Source organism: Netta rufina (assembly GCF_964035555.1).
Source record: "Netta rufina genome assembly, chromosome: 3".
NCBI lineage: Eukaryota > Metazoa > Chordata > Aves > Anseriformes > Anatidae > Netta > Netta rufina.
The window spans coordinates 99738248-99762405 of NC_140125.1; the positions used below are offsets into that span (position 1 = coordinate 99738248).

Consider the following 24158-nt stretch of genomic DNA (forward strand, 5'->3'; position numbering starts at 1 on the left):
CAGAGGTTGTAGTAGTTTTCCCTTCCTTTCTGCTTTCAGCAGAGCTGAACTAAACCCGCTTTTTTGTTGGTAACTTCCTCTCTTGCTTAGCAGCACTATTGATGATTTCGACAGAGCTGCCAACACAGCCCTGGGAACAGTGCTTGTTGGTTAATTTGTGCAGTGGAGCACAAACATTTTTCCATCACATGGTACACAAACCAACACAGTTGAGGAGTAAGATAGTAGCTACAGAACTAAAAAGTTCAGCACATTTCTTATCACATGGAAATAAGCCGAAGGACCCAGGTCTGCTCTTCTAAAAACAGGCGTAAATAGGAGTGTCCTGTGCTGCACATGCATATAGTTGATTTTTCATATATATGCAAAAATGCTTCATGTTATATAGCCGACAGAGCCCTACCTAAAATTACAGACAGAGGTGGCACTGGAAGCCCCAGCATGTGATATCCAAATAAGACTGATAGCAATGTCAACACATTTCTGGTAGCAAGTATTTGGAAATATTGCTAACAGTGATAACACAGTCAAGATAACAGTATTTATTTCTTTTTCAGTATCACTGCTTTTCCCTAACAGCTTGGTACCATTCATTACTTTTCATAGCAATACCTCTCATCCCTTTCTACCTCAAGTGTTGATCGTATACCAGAACCACACTCTTCAGACACACTGCAACTGTGCTTAGATACTTGTCCTTCAGACCCAAGCTCTGAGGTTTGATATCAACCCTTTACATTCCACATATTCCCCCTTTCCTGGATTTGTCAAAGTACATATGCCTTGATCAGCTTGGCAAGACATCCACCTTGCTAATGAAATAACCTGCTCTCCCTTAACTTTTTGATCTATTTCCCCCTACTCTTATATTTCGTCTTAATTTTGTTCCTTTTCCTTGATATTAATCCTCTGAAAATAACTAATCCATGTCCTGAGGCCTCTTCAGACAGGTAAGTCATCAAACTCTTGACTAACTTCAGAGCTGCCAACATTTTTCCTGGTGAAGTCTTTGTAAAGAATGCAAAACTCTGCCCCGTTCATGGCCAGAACTGCCCCAGTTCTTGTTTACACAGCACATTAACATTCTATTGCAATACTCAAAGCTGAGCTTTCTGTTATTCCTTAAACCTCAGGGACAGAAACTAGCAGCATACATCTACACAGGATCTAAAAAAACAAACCAAAACAAACAAACAACAACAACAACAAAAACACTGGCAAACACTGCTTTCATTAAAATATATGAGGCTTCCACTTCTAGATGTGTGGGTCATTTCTGGCTATGGCAAAAGATTCAAATCAGCATCTTCTGGATTCCAGGAGAGACCTCCAGCCACCTGGGTGAGCTCCACTCAAAATGGAAATGGCAGCAGACCCAGTCTCTTCTTTGTGTTAAAACTGAGCCACTTTTCAAAAAAGGTGAGAAGGCAACAGAACAAATGAAGTTTAATACAGTTCATGTACTAAATCATCATTGGATAAAACAGAGATCTCTCCACTTGAGAGCTTAGTGCCTTAGCCATTAGGATACAATATGAAAGACTACATGTCCTCTTTCTCCTATCCTGTTTAAAGAGAAGAGGAATGATTCATCCTCAGCTTAAAAAAATAATTATAGATGCAAGCTCTCCACTGTGAATCACAAATGGAGATCGGCACTTCTCTAGCTCTGCAGCACCTGGAAGGAGGATGACATTAAGAAATGCCTTGCTTCAATTCTTTATTAGCTTGCTTGGATATTACTCAAAGAATCACAGAATGGTTGAGGTTGGCAGGGACCACTGGAGGCATCTGGTCCAACCCCTGCTCAAGCAGGGCCACCCAGAGCAGGGTGCCTAGGCCCATGTCCTGGCAGCTTTTGAAGATCTCCAACAAGGAGACTCCACAGCCCCTCTGGGCAACCTGTGCTCAGTCACGCACACGGTAAAAATGTGTTTCCTGATGTTCAGATATTTATCTGTGCCTGCTGACTCTTCTGCTATTCCTGAGCACCGCTGGCTCCATCCACTTTGCACCCTCCCTTCAGGTATTTATGTAAATTGATTAGATCCCCCCTGAACCTTCTGTTCTCCAGGTTGAAGAGTCCCAGCTCTCTCAGCCTCTCCTCATAGCAGAGAGGCTCCAATCCCTTCATCATCTTCATGGCTCTCTGCTGGACTCTCTCCAGTAAGTTCATGTCTCTCTTGTACTGGAGAGCCCAGAACCAGATGCAGTACTCCAGGTGTGGCCTCACCAGTGCTGAGCAGAGCAGAAGGACCTCTGAGCATGCAGAGTGCTGTGAACTTCATTTTCGGGCTGAATATGCAAGGGCTCGCTGCAGGTACTGCAAGTGAGAGGCTACAGATTGCAATTGCATGCTCAGAAGTCAGGCACTGTAATCAGAGCAGCAAGTCTTTTTAGTGTATCTGTTCTCTCATCTGAACCAAACCCTTTCTGAAATTACTAATATATTAACTGTTCTAGTCTTTGCCACAATCATACTGAGATTTTATTTCCTTTTCCTGTTTCTATCCATTCTCTTTATAGACTTCATGGGAAGGAAATGTGCATAAGTGTCCTGAAGAAAGGAAGTACCTGGAACTGACTCCAGTACACCAGGGACAATACACCTACCTTTTATAAAGATTGTGATTTCCTTTTCCTAAGATACTTTTGTGAATGGAAGTCAAACATATGCTGACCTTTTTTGCTATTACGTCACTCAGAAAACACATCTGTTGGTCTGTCTGCAATCAGCACAAAGAGGTTTTTGTTACATTTCTTACACAGACAATGCAACGTACTTTTTCCTTAACCTCATCTAAAAGTGTTTTGCCTGGAAATATTCCTAATAATTTGGTCTGGGGCAAACACTGAATACACAATATTTCAGAACGATAACTGTGCAAACTTCCTAGCACTGTAAACAAGTTCTCAACATGCAAAGTGTCAGATGAACACTACAATCCACATCACTACCATTCCCATATAAACATTTAATGTGCTAGCTGTTTTATGGTTTCTCAAACTAGCTTTCTTACTCACAAAACAAAACAAAACAAAACAAAACAAAAAAAAAACCACGTGCCTAGGCGTAATTATTAAGGCTTCTATTTCTAGGATTAATATTAGTTCACCTACCTCCTAGCTCTTCTGTGACATTTTCTCAGATGACCATGCCAGCTCACATTTTGGAACTGAGTAGATTTTAAGATAACAGTGCCCCATTGCCTTTAATTTATTTTCAAATACATTCAGGTTCAAATACTTTTTAATCCAAAAGTGAAAACCCACCAACACAGAGGTGTCTGAGTAAACATGACTGCCCTCCATGAAGGAGGAAGTTACACTGTGAACCTCCAACTCTCCCATTACCATGCCATGTGGTCCTCAGCTCTTTACTTCCCATTTTAAATTACTCCATGAGAAGACTTCTCTGCAGCCAGAGCATTGCAGATGCTGTCAAATGGACAGAGTTTTCTTGAGAAGAAAGTCAGAGTAGAGTACTTGCTATTTCTAAACAAGCTGGATGCTTTTATGTATTAAGCCATCTGAAAACAATAGGAGCAATTATACTTATTTGGGTGATGAATACCAAATGACAGAAGTCTACATAAGACTACATATGTACAGGCATTGAGCTTCAGTGACTGAACTGATCCACAAAACACTACCTATAACGGAAGAAACAAGGATCATAATTCTAATAGAAACAGGCAGATAGATTTTTCACCCTGAAAGATTACTTACTCCTTCTTATTCATGAAGTACCACAATAGGCTGCACAACTATTTTACCTGTGCATCCCAAAACATTTGTCTTTGAATGCAGGCTTCTAATCAGGATGTCTGGTAATGCAGTTGGTTATATTTCACTTTCACTTTTAATTTTTGCCTTAATCTCCTCTATGCTGACAGACCAAAAAAAAAGAGTTGGTTCCTATATGGTTGGAAGGTAACCCCCTCTGCAGAAGAGAAGGCGACACGGACGAATTACACAAAGCTCTTATTAGGCTGCACTCTCTGTCCCTTCTATTTCCCTGCTCAGATTCCTTTGTTTGGTAAAATAGGTCAGTGCTCATAAAAACACCCCTTCAGGGCTGAAGGATCACATGACAGCAGCAGTGAGCTATAAGGAATCCAAATGCTAATGTGGGGGCAGCTCATTTGCACTACTTTCACAAGGCATGGAGAACTGAAATAACAAACATAGACCAAACTGCAAAGGAAGGCACCACAGGATGAGTCAGGAAAAAAAAAATAAATAAATAAAAAAAAACACATTTCCCATTTGAGCTTCAGCTATCCTGAAAGAGAACGTAACAAGCTCCTTGAATACTCAGCTGCACAAAACCGGTGTCTTAGAGGAAGGGAACACTATGATCCTGGTCAATCCTCCAGCTCACAATTCTGTCTGATTAACAGCTCTGCCCCATTCTTAACTCGCTCTGTAGATATGCAACCCATGCATCCTTTCTTACCTATACTGCTAAGGATGCCACTCTTGTTTTTCAATGGTCTTTTTCAGAAGAAGTTGAGTGACAGCAATCTTAAACACACCCATCGCATTCAGAGAAGATCGCAGTTGCACTTTCTACCCCACACAGGCAAATACAGAAATTGAAGTGTCAAAAAATGATGCTGTGAGACTAGGGTCAAGGCTTCTCTGCCTCTGAAACAAGGATAAATTTGCTATTCAGTGGGGAAAAAAAAAAAAAAGGGGGGGGGGGGCACTGAAATGTAATGTCTGGCTTCAGATAAGAGAAGACAGCTCAAGAAGGAAGGAGGAAACCCACTGAGTTGAAGATGGCACTTGGTGAAAGAAAATCTCTTTCCCAACACTTTGAGATTCTTTGCTGCTTGAAAAGGTATTTCCCAAACTCTTTGTATTATCTAATACTGGACAATACAGGTGGCATATCATTTCTTCCACAAATTTAAGTCACTGAAGTTGGCTTTTCAGTTAGAGGCTCGCAGGATTCAGTAGTTAAGGTGTAGTGCCACACAAACACAGCTGTACTGTTCACAGCACCTGTCATATTAGAGAAGCACAGCAACAACACTTATGCACCTCAAGATAACAAGGTATATTAGGTAGTAGTGCCAGCTCTGCACTTCGCAAGGTTAGGTGTGTCTCTGCTAACATCTCACTTAGAGCTATTTAAAAACTCAGGTGTCGCTGCTCCCCACTGCTTTTTGAGCTGAACTAACTGTACGTGTACGTGGTACTGCAGGAAAGTTCATTAAAAATTCTCAAAGTGCACAGACTTCCACCCAAGCCAGCTCTGAAGAAGACAGTTCTAGTTCAGAAGTGGTACCTGGGATTCTCCTTTACTCAAATTATTTTGAACAATTATTTAGCTAGATAGAGCACAAACGGCCAAAATGGCAATGAAAAATGAGTCCTACTGTGAAATATATGAGATGCACAAAGAGGAATCACTTTCATCTGAAAAATAAAAGCTGACTCATTATTTCAAATGAGATATACAGAAATCTTTACCATTAGGAAATTTTTGTCTTTCATAAACATAACAGTTCATAACAATTGATTTTTCAGGAGTGAAGAAGTGTTGAAGTCGATATTGAGAAGTAGAATGGAATTAGCATACTGCTATGTAAAATACAGCAAACAATGTTATCAAATATAGGGAGTCATGACACTGAATACCTAAGGTTTTAAGCTGGAGCACTGATCAGTTTTCATATGTATTTTATGGTACCAAATAAAAAGAACAGTATCAAATTACCAAGTATTCTTCAAAGTAATAAATGAAAATATGATATTTTTTTTTCATATATATTTTTCCCCTGTAACTGCAGTAACCTTACTTCAGCATTTCTACATGGAGAAACAATATGGTAGTGGAAAACTGCTTGTGCCAAAATATACTGACATGCAAGTTCCTCAGGATGTTATCAAATCATATCACTACATTACCTTCTGCTTTTGTGTAGATTGCAATGTTTCCATTTACCAAGCCAGCAAACAAGTATTGCGACATATACGTTAAGCTCATAACAGTTGATTTTTCAGGAGTGAAGAAGTGTTGAAGTCGAATTTTCTTTGAACCTTGGCAACTTTTGTAAACAGAAATGCTACAAAGAGAAACAAGAAAAAATAAAACTACAAAATTGTATTTTATTTAGATCTTAATATAATATGCATGAAAGAGTATGTAACAAAATACCAGGGGAAAAATTTACAATACCTAAAAATTAGGTTGCAACATTACAAAAATAGTATTTATATTGTTCAGACATTATGTATGATTAATAAAATTTCATCAAAATATAGGTATTATTTTCATCAAATACAGGTATTATTTTCATTTTATATAGTACAAACTATATTTCAAAATCATGTGGAGCGTATTTTTTCTTGATTTAGGTGGAAATGATGAGTTGATGTCATTGGGTATTCATGAATACATTATTAAAAAGAAAACGTGTTCTAGAAAGCATCTCACACATTTTTGCTAGAGTAGTAAAGCTAATCATATATAGTATACTGAAAATGAGAATCACCTTCCTTCTTCCATGCCAAGGCAAATAGTAGGCACATTAGAAGCTTTTGCAGGAACATTTTCAGAATCTAAAGACATATTTCGTTCTTTTAGTTTCTCCTCCTCTGGTATGTAGACCATGCAAAGAATCCGTGATTCCACATTGAAGCACTCAATAACCTTAGGGCCAGAGCTCTGAAATGAGACTATTGCAATCTGGCCCATCTGATTAGTACAACTACCAATCTGAATTGGGAGAAAAAAAAATAAAATAAAAGATGAAGTCTAATGCCTGACTCCAGCAAGACCAGCATTAACAAGAAAGAATACTGGAAAGTAAAAGAGTGCGTCTCTAGTTGAACAAGAAAATAATTCAGCACAAACATGTTTTTAAAGATTACGTAAGAACACAAAATTCCCTCATATACTTACAAAAACACTTTTTTCTTTGAAAACAAATATTATGACCTGGGACGTTTAACTCATATGCATATGTACATACTGAAAATAATGCAATTACAGAAACTAATTGGTATATTTTAGGGAGCTGGGAAGCGTGGAAAACTAAATTATCTGCCTGGGCAGCAATACACATTTATATAGTATACTTAATTTATAACATTTAAAAATACTATTAAAATGTTATATATTATGTTTAATTTATAACATTTTAAAATGTTGTGAACATTTTTATGTTTATACGAAATGAAAAAAACATGGCAAATGAGAAGAAAGAACATTACATTGTAGTAAAAAGGCTTTATTGGCAGGTATTTGTGATGACTGTTTACGAAGACCGAAGACAAAAAGAAATTACACAGGTCATCCTGAAAACGACCGCCAACAAAAACTTTTAACTCTCAAAGGTTCCAGAATATTGCCCCTAAAAAATTTCAGTATTGTATTAAAAAGAAAATCTACTGAAATTGTTTTAAAAACAAATTTTGGCAAATGTCACTTTGTCTGCTGGAATATCAGCATATTTGGGGTTGCAATAAAGTAAGTCAGAATAAAGCTATTTCCTATGTACAAACTTAAACAGATTATTTATGGATAAAACATTTTTAAAATATGGAAACAGACAAAAGGACAGTGTGAGCTCTTATGGGTTTAAGTAGCCCTCATTAGAAATTAGCACATAACTCATGTCTAACTGTGCTCAGCGCTTTGGAATTCATTCTGTGCCACGCTAACAAATCACATACACATAAATGAAACCCTGCAGAGTACAGTGAGATCATGTGGACAAAATTACTATGTATCCTTTACAGAATTCCATCGTAACATGATGGTAACAATAATAATAATTTCAGATCCATATGCTACTAAGAGTCACAATGAACAATTCAAGAAAGAGGAGACAAACCCCTTTGTAAGACTAAGCTTACCCAAAGAAAACCATGTTCCATGGAACAGGAATCTGACTCATTTTCTCCAGAGAGGTATGGTTCAGGATTATAAGCAGCACATTCGATCTTCAAACAAAGAAAAAAGAACAGTTAACACATTAAAAAAAAATAAAAATGCTTGATTCTAGTTAATTTAGTGTGTAATTAACTAAAGCATTTAAGGATATCACAATGACAGAAGAGAAGGCAAGAAGTCAGTCTGGCTCAACCAGCTTCCAGTGGGCAGGGTCAACTGCATGTGCATTAATCCTAACCCATTCTTTATCTACTTTTACAGATATTAAAGATTAAGATTACAAATCATATACCTGATGTGCTCAAATGCTTCATGACTTTTGTTATTTTTTTCCAAACATCCAACCCCAAACCACCCTTTTAGTAATTGCTAGTCTTTACCTCCCATGTTAGCCACTAGGTATTTCCTTCACCTCAGCAGTGCTCTTTTATAAATAAGGCTGCTGTATGTTATGAACCTCCCTGAGTTTCTTCTTCTTTATGCTAAATGAACATTACTGCTTAAATCATTCAATTATTTATAAAATAAAATAAAATAAATCTATTCTATATTTAATTAGTTTATAAAATTCTTGATTGTGATTGCTGTTTTAGAACTGGCATCTCCCCATCAGCTCTGAATATTTGAAAGTGCAAAACTTTCTAGAACTGAACACACTGTTCTAGATGAACTGTTATAGTTCATCTAGAAAATTCTAGATGAACTGTTATAGTTCATCTAGAGTACATAATGAGTACCTTTTCTGAACCCTGTGTAAACCCATTGGTTATTTGCTCTTTGTCACAATATTACATTCTTAACCAATTTTTGCATTGTTGGTTTATTAAAAATTACTTTTACAGACTTTCTACTCAACCACTTCCTCAATCTCAACTTGTGAAGTTATTTATTTCTGCCTGAGCATACCTATCACGTGCCTGTCCTAGTAGCTATCATCCTCATTATTTTTGTTTTTTTCCAGATTATTTCTCCAGGTGTTTTACTCATTTTGAATGACAATGCTATGCTCCAAAGCACTCTCACTCACTCCCAACTGCATGTCATCATATCACTGTCAGTAAAGTAATAACCACACTCATGATTTTATCATCCAGGCCCCTTAAAAAAAGAACAAAAAAAGAAAAAAAGAAAAAAAGAAAAAAAGAAAAAAAGAAAAAAAAAGAAAAAAAGAAAAAAAGAAAAAAAGAAAAAAAGAAAAAAAGAAAAAAAGAAAAAAAAAACATCCTGAAAGCTACATGAGACTCAAGATCTATGCAAGTCTATCCCATCTCAGAAAATCATTCAAGCACCAATATGTAGGCTCTGAAAAAGTCATTTTTATGAGCAGTCACAGATTTCTGTTTTCCCTGATTTATCTAATATCCATGGAAGAGCTGCACAAAGTTTATGTAAACACTTTATAATATATTCAAGCAGTTCATAATAACGTACAGAGTAAAAGGTTCCTGATGAGGTGTGATACTATGTTTTTAGACAAGATCCTCTACAATTCACGCAAATGTTATTGTCTAAGACACCAATGACACTATGATTATATTGCTAATGGCTCTGAAGACTATTTGGTTAGTATGAACTTACACACTTCAACAGAACCTTGCAACATCATCTCTGTACAATGAATAATTTAGAAAAAAAAATAAGGAAACAAGAGTGGGCATAAGTTAGAATTCTAAATTCCCAGTTTATTGAATTTTCAGAAGTGCAAAGAATTTCACAATTCTCCATGAAGTCAGCAGGCATCACCAAGTGAATAGCAGTAGTAAAAATGATGGTTTGTATTCACCAAAGCAATATACTACATGTGTAAGACAGAAAGATCAGAAAAAGAATAAATAAAAAGAAAGCATCTATGCCAGTCTTAGCTTGTCTCATTTAACACATGCTGCAACTATCTTCTCACAAGGGCGATTTGATTTGATTAGCTGAGACAGCTAATCCAAACTGCAGCTGAAGCTGCAGAAAAGCACAAGTAATACTTAGATGATTTCATCCACTAACATCAAGGCCTTAAGAGCATCAAGAGTAACCGTTGGGCTTGCACAGCTCTTTAGGAGCTGTAAAACTGGCAGAGCAGACCTGAAGCTCAGGCAAACTCTGCCATGCAATGTCTTCTGCTGAAGTGATGATAGCAAAGACCATTACACACCTGTATGGGCAACTGACCTCCCCTTCTTTCCAAAACAAACAGATCCTCTTGTAACTTGATTACAGGGGTTAAATCTGGGCTTTCAAGGCAGCTGGCATGGCCCTACAGAATTTGCAAATGCCTAGCTCTATGGAAACGTAAGTATTTTACATTCCCTTACAAAAAATCAATTCTTTTGGTTATTTACCTATGGTGACATTAGAAAGTATTCACTAATGATAAATCTGAGGTTTTAGTAAGATATGAATGATGATGGCTGTATGGGAGACTAGAGACTTTCAGCAGACTGGGTGCAACTGCAGCTCTGCTTGGAAAAACAAAACAAAACACAGGATAATAGGCCTGTCCCCATTTAAAAGTGTTACACATTTCAAATGCATGTCCAGCTAGCAATTTGCCCCTTAACATCCAGCCCTGTATACTCATACTTGCAGTGAAGCTCTCAGATAAACTTCTTTCCTGTTTAGACTGTCCAAGCAACAAGAATCTGCAGACCTATTCAGGCTTCAAGCAGTACTCATGTTATAACATTAAACACTGTCATTCTGGTCACACATATACAATTTTATTTCCATCAGTCTTTTTGTACAAGCCTAACTAACTGATACTCAATAGAAATCCTGCTGATGCACAGGAAAAAACAGCATCCAGCACCCTTTCCTTTCATCTACTAGCTTTGACATGCTGTACTTATTTTCATCATTAAAATCAGTGGTCAATATGACTTCAAACAGATTACTTCGGAAAATGAGCCATTAACACAATTTATGCATCACCTTTCAGAACAGGACTACATTTGATATATGACCCCATAAAGCATAATTTAAAAAAATATTTTAAAATTTGCTCTCTGTGCATTAATTCAAATCAGAAATTTGAGCAGGAGATCAATTTTCTGCCCCAATTGTAACTGAGGTTTACTCTGGAGCTTCAAATAAACACTTGGAAACCTCGAGATAAGTTCAAAACTCCTACTAATTTTGCTTTCATTGAGTGATGAGCTTACACCTGAAAATAAAATTCATATAATATAAAACTAAATACCATGTTCTCTGAAGTCTCAAATACTGCAGGTATTGTTCATTCCTGAGACCCTCCTGGACCTTATATTGCTATTGGTCTTACATCCAAGAATAACTGTAACTCACGAGAATATATGTATATACGCACACACACAATACAGCATTCCTTAAAAGAGAGATCACTGAAGAAAGGCAATTGTAATTTTGCATATCACTTGTGTTCACCTTGAATTCCTGTTGCTTGGCCATCATCACTGGCATGTGTCTAACAAGGAGAGGATGTTTCTCCTTTTTGATCTGATTCCCATCATCTTCTACGCAGAACCAACCTAACAGGTTATCCTCCGCTGTAATGGAAAGAAAATAGCAACAAACATCTCACGATACTTTTACTGAATAATTGCTTACACCTCTCTACAGAACTAGAAAATAATTCTAGAACTGGTTAATAATGACCAGGCTCTTCTCATGCCATATATACTTCTGTTGGTATAAATGACAACTTACAACTATGAGCAGAAATTTGATATAGATTACATAACTATCATTAATGCAAAAAAAAAAAAAACACAAACCAGCCACCTAACGCTAGTGAATTGTTAATGGTGTTTTCATAAGTCAATGATCCTGTCAGTAGGTTATTAAAAGAGGAAAAGGTACATTTGCCTTTTCCCTTTTCAATGCTTGAACACCACCAAACCTTTCCTCAGATTCCAGCAAATCTATCTTCTGCAAATATGACCACTGCTCTACCAGTTAAGTGACATTACTGCCATCTACTATTCATCATAATTACAAGGATCCTCAAAATAAAAACTTTTTTCATGTATCCAACTAGAGAAATGTTTTATTAAAATTGCATAAATGTTTATTTTATGCTCAGAAAGCTAAACACGAACCCAACACCTTTCTGCCATTTCCTAGCTAAAATCATTCTTGAGCTAAAACACAGGAATTTGAACTGAAAGGCGTATGGTTGAAAGGTTTGTAAGATCTGAAAAAATAAATCTACAATGAAGTAAATTTCTCACTTGTCTGTCCTCTAGTGCATTTTGATTTTGATATTACAATTTTGATTTTCGAATTAGAAATGATTATCATAGATTTCATTAAAATACTGTAGAAATTATATTCCTTGACAATGATGTCCAGATCCTAATGTGTCCCTGATGCCTAGATCCTCATTAATTTGTAATGATACACAGTCACTATTACCTATTTTATTGCAGATAGAATTTTGTCCAAAAAATCTAAGAAAAAAATTTCACCGTACATTGAGAACTTGACAGGAAATATAAGTAACCAAGAATTACCAAGGGCTAGTTTAGCCATTTGTAAATTGTTGATCCAAGACTGTTTGATGGCAGGGGTAAATGTATTGAATACAGCTGTAAAGAATGTAGGCCGCCCAGACCTGCAAGACAAATAAATAAATGAATAATAAAAAAATAAAAACAAACTAACAAAACAAAACAAACAAATAAAAAACAAAAACAGGCCATTCTAAATGCACAAAGAGATACAGTCAAGGCTAGAAATGTTGAGCAAGAAGAAATTCCATTATTTTCTAATACTTAGACAAAGACACAGCTATGACAGAAACAGAGGCTATGCAGGCTATGATATGCCATATGCCCCTGTTCCTGCCCTTCACATGAAATGGTATGAAAAGAACAATCCTCCTTGGTGAATTGAAATAACAGAGGCTATTCCCTGCTAACTCTCATTGCCGTAACTCCCATCTTTCATCTTGCATCAAGAACATAAAGCTGAGGAACAAGAGAAAAACTACAGGGCTGTCCTGCAACATGTAAGTTGCCAACACTGTGGCACGACAGCAGAAGTGAGAGGCTAACCTTACAGAGAGTAGAGCAGAAAGAGCTAACGACTCCCAAATACTCCCTGGTACATCCCTACCCATTTGGAAAGTTTTGCAAATTAGATTACTACTGACTTGTCCTGTTTTCCTGGAAGCTGCAGCTGAATTCTACAGCGATCTGCTGCTCTGATTTCATCTTCTTTTTTCAAGATCAGTTTTTGTAAACCTGAGGTCCAGTCATGGGCTACTGATTGGTTTAAGTTCTGAAAGAATAAAAAAAGGTAAGGTTCAACAGCCACTTACTGACCTATTTCCAGTAAACTAAGGTAATCTCCACATATCAGCAAAAAATTCCTGGCACCTGGGTCTCATTTAGTTCTGGATAATGAACTAAATGAATTTCATTTAGTTACTAATGAATCTCATTTAGGTCATGGATAATTTAGCCAGATTTGTAAACGTTTCAAAAATATCTGTAAAAATATCTCAAAAATAACTGTAGACAGGTTGTTAACATATTTTATGTGATGATTTACTCTCACACTGTTCAGTTTGACAATACGTAAATTATGCTCCCAAGCATTTGTCAGATTAAGAAATGTGAATTTGCACCAATTGCAGCAAAACCCTTTTACTTCATTTCAATGAATAGTTATAAAGAACCCCCCAAAATTCAAATGTTTCTAAAGAAATTTCTGTTCTTAAGAACACCTCTATAAAACATACTGCCAATGCTTCTGTACAAATCTTTGAGGCAAAAATATTTATGTAGCCATCACAAAAGCTCTGTGTAGATGCAATCTGCTTGGGTAGGATGCTGCAACAACCACCCTCTGCAACCTCAGTGTTCAGTCACAGAGGGCAAGCAGATCTGAGTGACACTGAAAGCATCAGTAGTAACAAGCTATTTATACAGAAGAGCACATGAAATGCCAATAGTTAGAATTTTATGAAAATTCAAGTATCTTTTAAAAATAAAGAAGCTGACCTCATCTAAATTGTCCTAATTATTTTACATGTCTCAACCTGGAAATATTGATCACATTTTTAGTTTTTAAAAGGTAGTTGGCTCTGACGGGCAGCACAGGTAGAGAGGTTTTGTATATTTTATTGGGTGAAAGTCCCATAGTATTTGATACACACATACTTCCAATAATGCAGCTGAAATTCACCTCCAAATCCTGGTGAAATTTTGTCCAAACTTAAGTACTGCTTCCAAAAGCTTCCTTTGCAGTACACGTTTTCACAAAGTTTTGTGTTTTATTTAATGCCCTTGATTCTGAAGGTAAGATATCCTAAGAAATTCAGATTTCATATACATACTCACATGCATTTATATACTATGGTGTCAAATAAGAGTTTTAAAATCTTTATTTATTAAGTCTTAAGAATGTGGAGAATGGAGAATGCATTCTGAAATTCAGTGTTAAGGTGCTGTATCTGCTTGCCAGAATAAAAGCTAAATGAACGGGATGCAAAAAAAAAAAAAAAAAATCAAAGCAAATTGCTTTCAGAATTCCTCTGAACGTCCATTAATATTTTTGTGATTTGCACTCAGTTTTAAGCACAATTCCATCCTGAAAGCTAGGATTATAAGCTTGTACAAGCATCAAGAGCTTTCTCCAAAAAAACACCCTCCTACTACATTGTCTAACTGTAAGAATCCAATTAATTAAGATCAAAACCTAATTCTGTTTCCATATAAGCTTATCAGCTACTGAGGAAATGCAGACAATTGTAGTATCCACCTACACTGCAAAACAACAAAGTAGATCAATATTAGAAAGACAGTTGTAATCTACTTATAACACTAAACATTTAAAAGTAAATGAATTACTGGAGCTAAACATGATTTCTTTACAGAGAGAATTACATAAGGTCTTGCACAGACCCTAGGGAAAAACAATTATGCTACTTTACAACAGGAACTTATTTGAAAAATAAACCCAGCTTTGTTTATTACCTGATAGTTTCCTTTAAGGCTGCTTATTAATTGACTAATTTGACCAACTACATTCAAGTCATGCAAAAGGTTCTGCAGATCATGGTATAGTTGCCCTGGTCCCATATACAGCTTGTCTAAAATGAATAAGAACAGAAGGTTATATGTAATAAAAAGAGGTAATTCTCAGTTAAAGGATGAAAGCATGGCAAAGATAACACTATTAACATATGTAATTATTTCTTAACACTGAGAAAATTAGGCTTATCTAAATAGGCTTTGCTCCCTCTGGATCATAAAAACAACTAATGCATCAAGGTCCAAGTAGGTTCTTCATTGTTTTATTTATCATGGCCATTTCATTTTGTTGCTCCAGGTGCTTCCAGTGTTCTTAACGACAGATAATTGTAAAATGTGTCATTGGAAATTACAGATAGTAGTATATATTATTGTATGCTAGCTTTGCATATACACAGGTGTTACCACAGCCATTTCCTTTCAGTTCATTAGTTGTCTTTTTCACTTTGTTCATCTATTAGAAAGAAGAGCATCATCTGTAGCTTTAAAGCATGAATGAGAATTGTGACAAATATCAAAGCCTCGCTGGCCTCCAAACCTCTATGTAATACTGAATTTTTGCTTAGCACCGACAACCAAATTTGTTGTTACACATTAGTTTGAACATCCCTTATAAGTATTGCTTTCTGTCATGTGATGAAGCAAAAAAATATATATTTGTAGCTTTCACTATGATGGTTTAAAACTCAAATCTTGTTTTACCTTGAGAGAACGAGAATGCAGGATCATATGCCCACATCCCAACTCTAACACGAATCTGCAATTTCACTGAACCACTTGAAACATTACTGCAATAATGCTAAAATAAGAAAGAAGCTGACCTGAAAACAGCACCAAGTCTTAGCAGCAGCAATATTTTTCCCTAGCCATCAATAAGTATGCTTGTTCACAGAGTAACAGTGACTCAGAAAAATATTCTGACTAGTAGAATAAACTGCCTATTCATATGCACAAAGTTTTCAAAGCCCTGCTAGCACCTTGACTCCCAGACGTGTTAGAAGGATGGCTACGCAGCTCTTGCAGAAACAACTCTCTCCCTCTCCCCCAAAACCTCACACCCTGACTCATAGAGAGTCTGCACATTTCCCGTTGGCTGAATGACAGGAATCAGGCAGGATTATTTTTCCCAGGACGCCCCTGCAGATTATTTAGCTCCTGCAGTGTGCTATCTGAACTATGGCTCCTTTACCAAGCCACAATTTTGGAAGCTAGTCTATGGGCAGCAAACTACCCTGAGCAGTTTTCAACCCTGAGCTGGCAAGAACACGATTTAAATATAATTCTGGCTACGTATGCCCAGTATATAGGCAGCTTCTGCCTAAAAGTAATGCCAAACACTCATTTCACAAGGATTACATGGATATTATTCCTAGGACTGCAGACCACAAAGATGCTCTTAGAGGGTAAAATTACAAGGCCTACGGAAGATGTTACAGGTTACTTTACCTATGAATTCTCCACTGCAGGAAAACATAAACTGGAGATATTATACATGCCCAGAAAATTGCAAGTTATTCCCTTGCCTTTAGGTGTTTTGGTAAATTGAACAAAAGAAAGGATTTCGGAGTATTGCCCTTGAGCACTTATCAGGGCTTACTGCACTTACTACTAGTTACCCAACCACAGAATAGATTCGACTTTCATCCACCCTCCTTTGCCTGTTCTGAATGTTAATTAAAGGCACAATATAGTCTTTCTTATCCTCACAAACAAATCAGTCTGTAAGAAAAGATTGTTACATTCATTAAAAAGAAACAATCCCAAAGTAGTCCTAAGAGCTTCCTCTTAGGTTTTTAACATTATCTTCAGCTGAGAAATGATTTGTTTAAAACAAAAATTTAATACTTTTCTGGAATGGCAGACTGTGCTTTCATTGAGCTGTATTTTCACTTTCTCCAGTACAAATACTTGAATAAAAACAATACCTGAAAACTGTAAACTCTTTTCTCCTTATATCCCTCTTCTGCTAGCTTAAAATCTTTTACTAACGGATGTCTACAGTAATTATAAATTATTAAGCACCAGAATTGCTAGTTCCTAGACACATCAAATTGTTGATTTCAGTGGGGCTACTTGTAAAGAAAAGGACTGTTCAGTGTTAGAAGTCTGGTGAAATCTGGCTGGAAGCCATGATAACATGTTTGTCATTGTAAAGAACACAAATGAAACCATTCTTGCCCCAAATTTCTGTAACAAAAAGTTAGTTTCTGCAAAACAAGATTTAGAGTGATTGTAAGTAATTGGCAGTTAGCTGAGCTTCTGGCAGAAGTCCATTCATTTACCTGTCATTTATAAATCCCACGGTCAAACAAACCAAACTGCTGCACTGAAAAACCTACCACAGATATTTCCAAAATTTATACTTGTGGGTCTGATCCAAGAGAAAATTTAAAACTGTCTTGCTGTGAAAAGCTGGAAGTTTGTGAGAATTCATTTGTAATAGGATGGATATTTTCACTCGAGGGAATTTCAGCTACACCATTTCTAAAGTTTAAAAGCCAGGATCACTCTTTGCAGCCTCATAAAGATGGAGTTCCCTGAGATTTTGTTTTATTACCGAAAGCAGGTCAGAGACAGGACACTAACCTGCAACAAATCAGGCAGCAAGCAAGCAATCTGGCAGCTCTTAGATACTGCAGGATTTTGTGCCATAGGCTTCAACTGAGGCCATAAAGCAAGCTTTAACTACTTACACTGACTGGATTCCCCATTATAGCATATACGTCCACCACACCTGGAAGTAGCTCTTCTCTACCTTCCTCTTCCTGGAGCTTCAAATGCTTCTATACATATCCTAGTTCCAGCATTAAGAGTAAGGCATAAATCTTCAATCCCCTTCACTATTTGTCATCTGAGTCTATTTTGTTTGCATCATGCATATTTTATACAATTTTAATAAATCAAGATTAAAAAGGAAGCAATGAGAATGTCAAAACAAATAAACTAACCTGGCATATGAAATGATTTAGAAAAGCCAAACGGAAGTCAATTCAGGCTCATTCATTAAAGACCAAGTTCTTAGCACAGAGAAGAAAGCCAAAAACCAAACCAATCAATAATTAAAGACAGCCTGCTTCCATCCTCTGATCTCTGATATTCATGTGTGACAAATGGTCACATTAAGAAAAATTTGTAATGGTCAGCCAAGGAAGAAATCAATAGCTGTGGCTATCATCATTCCTCCCTGAAGGTCCTTAGTAGGCACAAACTGAAACAGGGAAAAATAACTGAGATCATAACAATATACACTTCAGAAAATAATTTTCTCAGAATTTACCACTCGATTTGTGCCTCAATACTGAGTTCTAAGTTACAGCAATTTCATCTCTGAATCAGGTCCTGCAAGGGTTACTCAAAATGTCTTTTAAATTAGGATTAGCTTGCTTGGATCCTTGGTGGCTAACAATATGTTAACTATCAGTTGATTTAGCTGAGAATTGTCTAACCAAGGGTTTTTTCCTGGGTGAAGTAGGTGGTGACGGTGGTGGGGAGCACTGCAGTCTGCTCATCAGATGTGTTTCTCAATTCATAGCCAGAGGTTTGCCCACTTCAGCCTCCACATGTTCCTTGACCGTTAGATTGCTGGCGGGTTTGGGTGGGTGTTTGCTCTTTCTTTCCTCCACAGAGAGCACAGATAAACTCTTGGCTTCATTCCAAAGCAGATGATACACTCTTGTGTGGGGGTGGCTTTTTGTACTTTGAAAAGTTTTACAAACGATAAAGTCATTTCCTTCCCTTTTCTAAGCCACTCTTGCGAATTATCAAGTTCCAAAACATATTTTTTTTCCCATTGTGGAAAAAAAGCAGGAATCTAGAGAAAGTTCTTCCCAGCTCTACACATCCTACGTGTTATGCAGAATGGTGTTAGGAGAAAATGCCATGTGCTGTAGCCAATAACCCTGTGTATGGCTTCGGAGGCAAAGCTTTTTGCATTCCGCCTACAGATCAAGGGTGAAATCTTGGCCACATGCAAGTTAGCAGGAATTTTTTTTCATCAACTCCTTTGTTGCTAAGATCTTACCAGAGGAATTCGTGCCTCCCTGCAACAGTCAAGTTTAGTGCCAACAACCAGGAATTCATGCAAAAAAACTCCTGCTCCTTGCTCAGCATTATTTTGAAAGGTACTCAGGACAGATTTAAGGGAAAAACCTGCCACTTATTTTTGAGGGAAAAAAGGAGGTTAACGTTTAATTTAATTTTTGCTGTAAAAAAGTGAAAACTAAAAAGTAAAACTGGGGTGGCAGGAATGTTTTATTAAAGCAACTGATCATTAGTTGAGATACATGTATAGCCCATATATAGATATTGAGTCCAAGGAGTTGGACTCAATGATCCTTTATGGTCCCTTCCAACTCGGGATATTCTGTGATTTGAATATAATACTAAACACTTCTACCTGCTCATTTCTCAGTCTTATGCTCAGAACCACAGCTTTAAACTCACCAGTTTTGCCTGATCTGTAGTAATTCTTGTAAGCGTAGCAGAAACTATTTTAGCCCATTTACATCAAGCCATTTACAAAGCCTGCAGGAAATTCCCTGGGTGTGGTTGAAGTCTGCTCAGTTTGGCTCAAGCAAAATTAGGATTTGGAAGGTTGTGCATAAATACACACATAGATGTGTCTTGGGTGTGGGCAGAAGAGGAAACAATCCCTTACCATCTTTATTTAGAGGATCTCTGCCACGCTTTGGGACCAAGAGGAAACAGGAGCTGAATTCACAACCCTCACAGCATTGGAGGTTTTCCCTTTTCAAAGCAGCCGACCTTCCTGCGAAGAGCCCTCTCTGCCCCCTGTGCATGGCACAGCAGAGCTCTAGCCACACGCTGTTTGCCTCGGGAGCAGAGCCAGCAGCTGTGTCTCTTCCAGCACACAGCCAGCACAGCAGCAGCTGCCTTAATGGGTACCAGCAGTGCAGCCGCTCCCCGGTGATCACCGTCCATCCGGTTCCCCTAAATTTTCAATTCTCACAGGCACCAAGAGCATATTGGGTATTTTAATCCCAAATGGAGCACACCCCATTCTCGCTCTCAAAGAATTACTCAGGGACAGATTTATTTAGCGTGGCGATGTGCTACTTGTACTCAACTCTTCCACAAGCTTTGGCTGTGTTCTGATTCTCAGCTGTGACTTACTAATTTATGACAGATTTATGCTGCTAAATGGGAAATAAAAAAGTGTTACAAAGCCTAGAGTAGATGCAGACACCTATATATTAAGCATCAATGACTGGGTAAACAGGCATAATGGTTTAGGTGGTCCTTTCCAATTCCAAACTCCTGTTTAATTACTGGTTAGGGGGATTTTTGAAAGTAATATCACGTAAATCCAAATGGCATGTAAATAAAATAAAAACTTCATCCAGTATAGTCTCAATATTACAAGTATTCTTGAAAAGATTTCTGAACCATGTGTCATATTAAGCCGAAGATGGTTAACAGACACACACACAGTCACAGGACATCCCGAGCTGGAAGGGACCCACAAGGATCATTGAGTCCAACTCCTGGGTACCTTTTTTACTGCAGAGTAACCAATATTGACATGATCTGCTCTGAGTATGATTATAGTAATGACCTTTTCCCTTTATGGTTCAAAAAACACAACACGTCAATACAATGTGCTTTGAAAAAAAAAAAAAAAAACAAACATACTGACATGAACTGAGAACTGATGTATCAGAGAAATTCAAGGTCCTCAGAGAGGTTACTTCAACTGATAGATGCAGAGCCCTGAAGTCAGATTGTGCAGTATACAGGATGGAAGTTCACAAATAGTCATGTAATAAAAGCAGGGAAAGGCTATTTTCCTGACTATAGTTGCAGCTTTATTGAGGGGCAACACAAAGTTAATGGTACCCTTGCAGAATGTGCCAGATTTGCAGACTACGCTGAAAGGCTGATAAATCCCAAATCTGACTTGCCGTTTGTGATTTGGTCTTTGAGGCTGAGTGCGCTCAAATTGCTTCCTCCCACTGAGCCATCTGTGTGTATCCAGGCAGCATACTGAAACATCAAGTGTTGTGAAGGAAAGAACTCTGGAAAAGATTCAATCCTCATCTTGAGCATAAAAATCATCCGGGATCTGGGGAGAAGTTATATATGTGGGAGGTAACTTTAAAAGTTGCTGTGTCTGAGGAAGGCATAACAAACTGGTAATCGTATAGAACCATGCTCTCGGAACAAATAATAAAAGATAGGCCCCTTCCACAGCATTTAAGTCTACATTAGCACAGAGAAATTTGTGCACTGGGCTGGAAAGCAAATCATCATGATAACAGATGAGTTCTTGATCACCTCATAATAAATTGGACAGATGTCTGAGACAGTTTAGCCTGAACATGTTAACAATGATGATGTAGCAATAATACATGTAAAGCTATTTCAGTGCTATCAGAACTGTCTCACTGTTTTGTTTTAAATGTGACTTCGTGTCTATCCCGGAAATTTTTCACTGATTTCTCATACAGGAACAGTGGACTGAGAGCATCACATTGCTCAGTTCTTGATGGCCAACCTTCAAGAAGGACAAGAATGGAGAGAGAGAGAATTATATCAGAAGTAAGATAGTTTCCTGTTCTCTGAGTATCTTGGGAATTGATTTAAAGAAGGAAAGCCAGAAAGCATTAATAAGGTCCAATTACTGCAATTCAGGAATTCTTCCTCCACATTGGGACCCTGCTCCTACAGATACACTGGAATGTAAAATACACAGGACAAATGCCTTATAGCTGCTCTGGGTAAGGGATCAAGAAAAACAGAAAAAAACATTCCCCCTAAGATGGTCTAGTGAAACTAATTTTCTCGATGCAAGTAGAAAAAGAAGACTTTCATATGACATTTACATACACAAGCCATCTGTTTAAGAACTGATCAACAGAGTTGGCAAAAAGATGATGAATACTCGGAATACTGTCTTTCACTTAGTGATTGGTAGTAATGCCCATTGCTAAATATTACACCCCTTCCCTTTGCAAAAACCTTTGTAATTAAACACTTCACTTTCACTGGAAGGTGGGTGAAGACAATTGCCTCACTGCTCCTAAACTTCCCCTGTACAGAAGACGACAAATGAACTCAGCAGCTGCACACAAGGAAAGTGCCTCCTTAGCTCTAGCTCCTTCTGTCTGAAAATTCTTTACAAACGTGAAAGCCGGTGACAAAGCAGATGAGACCTGATTTTTAGATGCTGAACTACAAGCTTCCTGCACACACTGTTATGTAAGCAGAGTACTTGATAGCTCCCACACAGCACCACTCCTATCTGTGTCTTTCAACTTGCTTACACACATTGTTCCTGTTTCCATAGGCACCTCAGGAAAGCATGCGTGTAGGGTTTGTTTTCTGTTTTTTCTTTTACGAGAGTGTTTTAATAGCCAACTGAAATTCCAGTAAAATACCAAAGAAGTAGGCTTGGGAACCAAAACCCATCTTCATGGAGGGAATCTGAAGACAAACACACCCATAGATCAATTTAAAGTTCATAAAAGAAAAGCAGATTTTTGTCTTAACCCCATTTGTTCTTTCATGCCAAATCAAACTCATGATCTCAGCAGTTGCATGCCCCTGAAAAACCTAAGCCACTGACTGTTGCTCAAACCTAGTTCACCCTAGGTTTCATAAAATTCTCAGATCCAAACTAAATAAATATTCACAGGGTAGTGTTCGTCTCTAGGTTGGGAAGTTGAAGTAAATAGGAAATGAGGAATGATCTCAAGACACAAAAGCTTAGCTGGCAGACATCGGTAAAAGGGTGAGCAGCTGTACTCAATGTAGCTTTTCAGCACAACCCTAAATAAGGTTTATTAATATTATTAACAGCCTTGTACAGGGAAGAAGCAGCACAAACATGTACAGAATATTAAGTGACAAGCAATAAAACACCCTGAGATCAGTAGAACATGAACTGCTAAATCCAGACATGGTGCAAGCAAACCTAATTACCAATACTGTCAGGACAGACCATCATCATCATCCAACATGAAGAGCATTATCATAAACATGAGGAGACATTACTCAGGCTAACCTCTGCAAAGGAAGAAATCTTAATTGCACTTTAATCATATAAGCACCTACAGGTAATTTCTCAGAGCTAAATTACTGAATATGATAATCTGATTTTCTAAAATTCTTTTAATGTATTTATTCTCACTGAATAATGAACCAAGTCCTCAGTGCCACCCAGTACACATAAAACAGACTGGAAAACAAATCGTCCAAGTCTTCATCCTGACAAGTATTTTTTAACATGCTTTGCCTCCCTGCCAGCTCTTAAGTGGTAACTGCATGAATGCTGAGACCTGCCTCAATACATGCTCATTCTATCAGATCTGAACACCAAAGAAATAGGTCGCACAAAAATTTGGACAGAATTACTGTCCAACCACAAACCTGCTTATTCACACAGCTTGAGTAATGTGCAGATAAAATCAGCAGCTTGCAACTGCAAATACTGTACAAGGTATTAAATGCAAGCAATTATAATGCTATACCATTCATGAGTAAAATTATGCAAGAACAACAAGCAAAGCTTTTTAAGAGGGTGAGAAGTAGCTCATACACTGTGAGCATGGTTTAGGGATTACATTAATCTTCAGCTAATCTTGACAGTGCAGGGAATTTTAGAGGTAAAACACCATAAATATTTTTCCTAGTGACAGAAACAGCTATACCAGTAGGGAACAGGAGGGAGGGAAACAGGACGACTGATAGATGAAATTCAGCCCACAGCCCAGTTCCTCTGCAGCACACCAGGAGGACAGATACAAAGTGCCTCCCTGGGCCACCTACTGACTGCAGGTACAAGTCAGAGCACCTCAAGTTCCTGTCTCTGTTTCCATGGGGAAAGAAAATCCTGGAAGCAAAGAGACTGTAGAATGAAAGCAGAGAGGTGCTACAGCTCTTTCCTCACCCTTTCCACCTGCAGGGTCCAACGGGAGGGCAGAAGGAACCTAGAAGCCTCCACCTCATAAGAAGCGAGGGAAGCTGCAAGGAGCCTCTGGAGTGTGACTGCATGGCTGTAAAGGATATGAGAGGAACTGGTGTGTTGGGCTTACACGGCAGTTTTGTAAGCAGGGGGGCTGCAGGGGTGGCCTCTGTGGGCAGAGCCCAGCAGATGCCCCATGTCAGATCGGAGCCAGCTCTGGCTGGCTCCAAAAGGGACCCGCTGTTGCCCAGAGCTGAGCCAGTGAGCGACACTGGGTGGGCCTCTGGGAGAGCAGATTGAAGAAATGGGAAAAAATACC

General features: G+C 37.8%; 1 protein-coding gene across 1 annotated transcript in view; it reads right to left on the bottom strand.

Annotated features, from left to right (window-relative positions):
* ARHGEF10 (Rho guanine nucleotide exchange factor 10) overlaps positions 1-24158 on the bottom strand; it is a gene marked incomplete at its 3' end in the record, with an annotated part of 115553 nt that overhangs the window by 24930 nt on the left and 66465 nt on the right. Inside the window, exons 19-25 of the mRNA XM_084285218.1 lie at positions 14860-14975; positions 13032-13159; positions 12391-12491; positions 11303-11424; positions 7873-7959; positions 6507-6730; positions 5920-6077 (exon numbers count right to left, since the gene is read on the bottom strand). Of these exons, the coding sequence (XP_084141344.1) occupies positions 5920-6077; positions 6507-6730; positions 7873-7959; positions 11303-11424; positions 12391-12491; positions 13032-13159; positions 14860-14975 (936 nt within the window). The remainder of the gene's footprint in view (positions 1-5919; positions 6078-6506; positions 6731-7872; positions 7960-11302; positions 11425-12390; positions 12492-13031; positions 13160-14859; positions 14976-24158) is intronic.